The 2,637-nt window shown below is 36.1% G+C and overlaps 2 protein-coding genes across 8 annotated transcripts in view; one reads left to right on the top strand and one right to left on the bottom strand.

Moving 5' to 3' along the window:
- Positions 1–367, bottom strand: part of myo6b (myosin VIb) — a 38,109-nt gene extending 37,742 nt beyond the window's left edge. For 2 of the 4 annotated variants that reach the window (XM_014014613.1, XM_014014632.1), the window contains exon 1: positions 244–367. The gene's annotated coding sequence lies outside the window, so the exon portion shown is untranslated. The remainder of the gene's footprint in view (positions 1–243) is intronic. The other 2 variants (XM_014014639.1, XM_014014646.1) reach the window with 1 other exon arrangement.
- A 1,585-nt stretch (positions 368–1,952) lies between these two features.
- Positions 1,953–2,637, top strand: part of colec11 (collectin sub-family member 11) — a 3,023-nt gene continuing 2,338 nt past the window's right edge. For all 4 annotated transcript variants that reach the window (XM_014014591.1, XM_014014580.1, XM_014014585.1 and 1 more), the window contains exons 1-3: positions 1,953–2,034; positions 2,320–2,459; positions 2,560–2,631. In XM_014014591.1, the coding sequence (XP_013870045.1) occupies positions 2,324–2,459; positions 2,560–2,631 (208 nt within the window). In that variant the 5' untranslated portion in view covers positions 1,953–2,034; positions 2,320–2,323. The remainder of the gene's footprint in view (positions 2,035–2,319; positions 2,460–2,559; positions 2,632–2,637) is intronic.

Genomic DNA, 2,637 nt, shown 5'->3' with positions numbered 1-2,637 from the left:
ATATATATATATATATATATATATATAAACGACAGACAAAAAGTTTCATTCTTAATCAAAAAGAGGTAGCTGCGGAGTTTATGCACATTTATAAGTTGATTTTATTGTTAACGAACGTCTACACTAGCTTAAATAAAGAATTATAAAAAAAAATACTTATCATTCCCAATAAAAAAAAAGTATAGGCTAATACTAGTTGTGTTTAAAAAACCAAAGTGTAAAAGTTTGACTTGTCACACTCACGAGAATTATCCTTCAGTCGWGTTCACGTGCAGGGGGACAGCTGTGCCCCTCATACAGCTCTGAAGTGGAGGAAGTTGTCCAGGTTTGTCGGCGTTTCCTTCCGCAGCACCACAGGACTGATGAACAGCAGCACAAACCTGCGCTCGCGGCCCCTCTGTGAGCGCCTGTGACGTCACCAGGGAGGTGCGTTGAAGTGTTGCTCGGAACATTTAGTTTCGGGTCGATTTTATGACCGCTGACTCTGCGGAAAAACACACGACCAACACAGTCTGAATAAGTCAATACACATTTATAACTAACAAATAATGTTTTTTTTCCCCCGGAATTAAACATATTGACATCTGATCTAACGTATACGAATAAAACTGTATTGTACGTGTATGATATGAAAAGAATCAAACAAACACAACTAAATTTCAAATATCCTTTTTTTTATTTTGTCATTGAACGTTTATAAATGCCACATCCATTTTAACCAATTGACATTATGCCACTCACTCTGATATTTATATATTTTATTTCATCTAAAAAAAATTGAAACTAAATTAAAAATAAACAACTGACCACTTCAGTGACTGTGATGAAGAGACTGCACACGCTGCCTTGAGAGTCATAAATATTTGAGAGGCTGGTAATTTAAAACTTTTGGGGGTGTTTTTGAAGGAGACATTTAATCCACAGTTGAAACACTGGCTGCCACAGGGTTTGTAAATCTAATTAGGTCATCTGATGCTTTTGTGCTGGACCATATCTGATTACTGACATAAGATGGACAGCATGTAAACACTAACTAGACATTTTTAGAACACTTATAAAAGTCAAAGTTGCTGACTGTATGTCATCCTTAACACTACAGACCTAAGGAGAAATATGGAAACACAGTTCCATATATTTCAGTGTGAATACAACACACACTATAATCAAGAAAACAATTTATCCTTATCTATGTCTTATTTTTTGTGTATAAAATAGAAGAAATTTTAAGATGAGTACTTTGGGACAAGATTCCATTCCTCTCCTTGCATGGACAATGGCGCCCTCATGTGGCCACATACTGGAAACAACATGTCACTATGAACCCAAACCCAACCTTATTGTTGGTGTATTTCAGCTTTAGGACATAAAAGGAGCYGATATTGGATGCAGTTTAAAGAAAAAAAAAAGTAAAAATAGTATATATGTTGGTTTTTTGTGTTTACCTATGAGAACATTGGGGATTCAACTCATATTCCATTAAGACACAGACTCAATAAAATTTTGATAACAAAACTTTGATCGGAGTACAAAAAAACTTTGATTTTCAAATTTCTTTGTTCCACATGTAAAGAATTTTGCACATTGTTTATTTTTTTTATGTAAAAACAATTACAAAGAATAATAGTCACACATATACACAGTAAAACTATTTGGCAGCAAGCATTTAAACACTTATATTTTTCATTTTTTAAAGAATAAAATTATTTTTAAAAAACACACTTGCAAAAAAATTGGAGTGAATGCAAATCTGTTGGGTTACTTTAAAGGCATCCATTTCATTCTGATCATCTGGTAGCGCAGAGGTTGTARCGGGCCTCACTGCCATCAATCACCCGGCTACTTTCCCAGCCAATTATCTGCGGGGCCCCAACTGCTTCGGACTTTATCTGTGAAATGTTTATAAATGTCCCGTCACACACACATTCTGTGGTTTCTTGGGGAGGAACATGAAATGTGCCTGCAGTACCGCCACAACATTCAAAGCTTCTACTTYGTGGGGATAACTCTTTTTCTGTCTGGAAAATACATCGACAGGTAAGCAAGGTTGATTCTAAAAGTCAATGTTTCTGGAAAAGAAGATGTCTTGTTTATTAATGTTTAAAGGTAGATCAACAAAAGGTAAAGCTTATAATTTATTACAGCAAAACCACACTTGATATATACAAGCATCTGATGTTGATCCTGTGTCTTTAACTCGAGCATCTTCAAAAAAATTCCTAGTAGAATAAAAGATTCAGCTTGGACTCTTTTCTATTGGAAACGCTTAACACTTTCATTGTTTTTCTTTATTGTGCTCGTTCCCTTTTCCGTTCTGCGTAGAAGAATGACAGGAGGAAAACTGGTTCTTCCTACCATGCTGCTGTCTGTAATGATGAGTTTATTACCACTGCAGAGTTCYTTTGGACAACATGTGGCAGACGACTCCTGCACGGTCCAGATTCTTGTCCCTGGACTCAAAGGTTCACATTGTCATGCAGAATACATAAGAATATTTGACAAGAACTGAATTTACAGAAGTATATTTGAAATAAAACTCTTGTTTTTCTTTCTCTGCTACAGGAGAACCWGGGGACAAAGGACAAAAGGGAGCACCTGGTCGACCAGGACGAGTTGGTCCCCCAGGAGAGATTGGTAATC

Source organism: Austrofundulus limnaeus, unplaced genomic scaffold (assembly GCF_001266775.1).
Source record: "Austrofundulus limnaeus strain Quisiro unplaced genomic scaffold, Austrofundulus_limnaeus-1.0 Scaffold2, whole genome shotgun sequence".
In the NCBI taxonomy this organism is placed as follows: Eukaryota; Metazoa; Chordata; class Actinopteri; order Cyprinodontiformes; family Rivulidae; genus Austrofundulus; species Austrofundulus limnaeus.
Note: the sequence above shows the minus strand (reverse complement) of the source record. Positions and strands in the feature narration are given on the sequence as shown.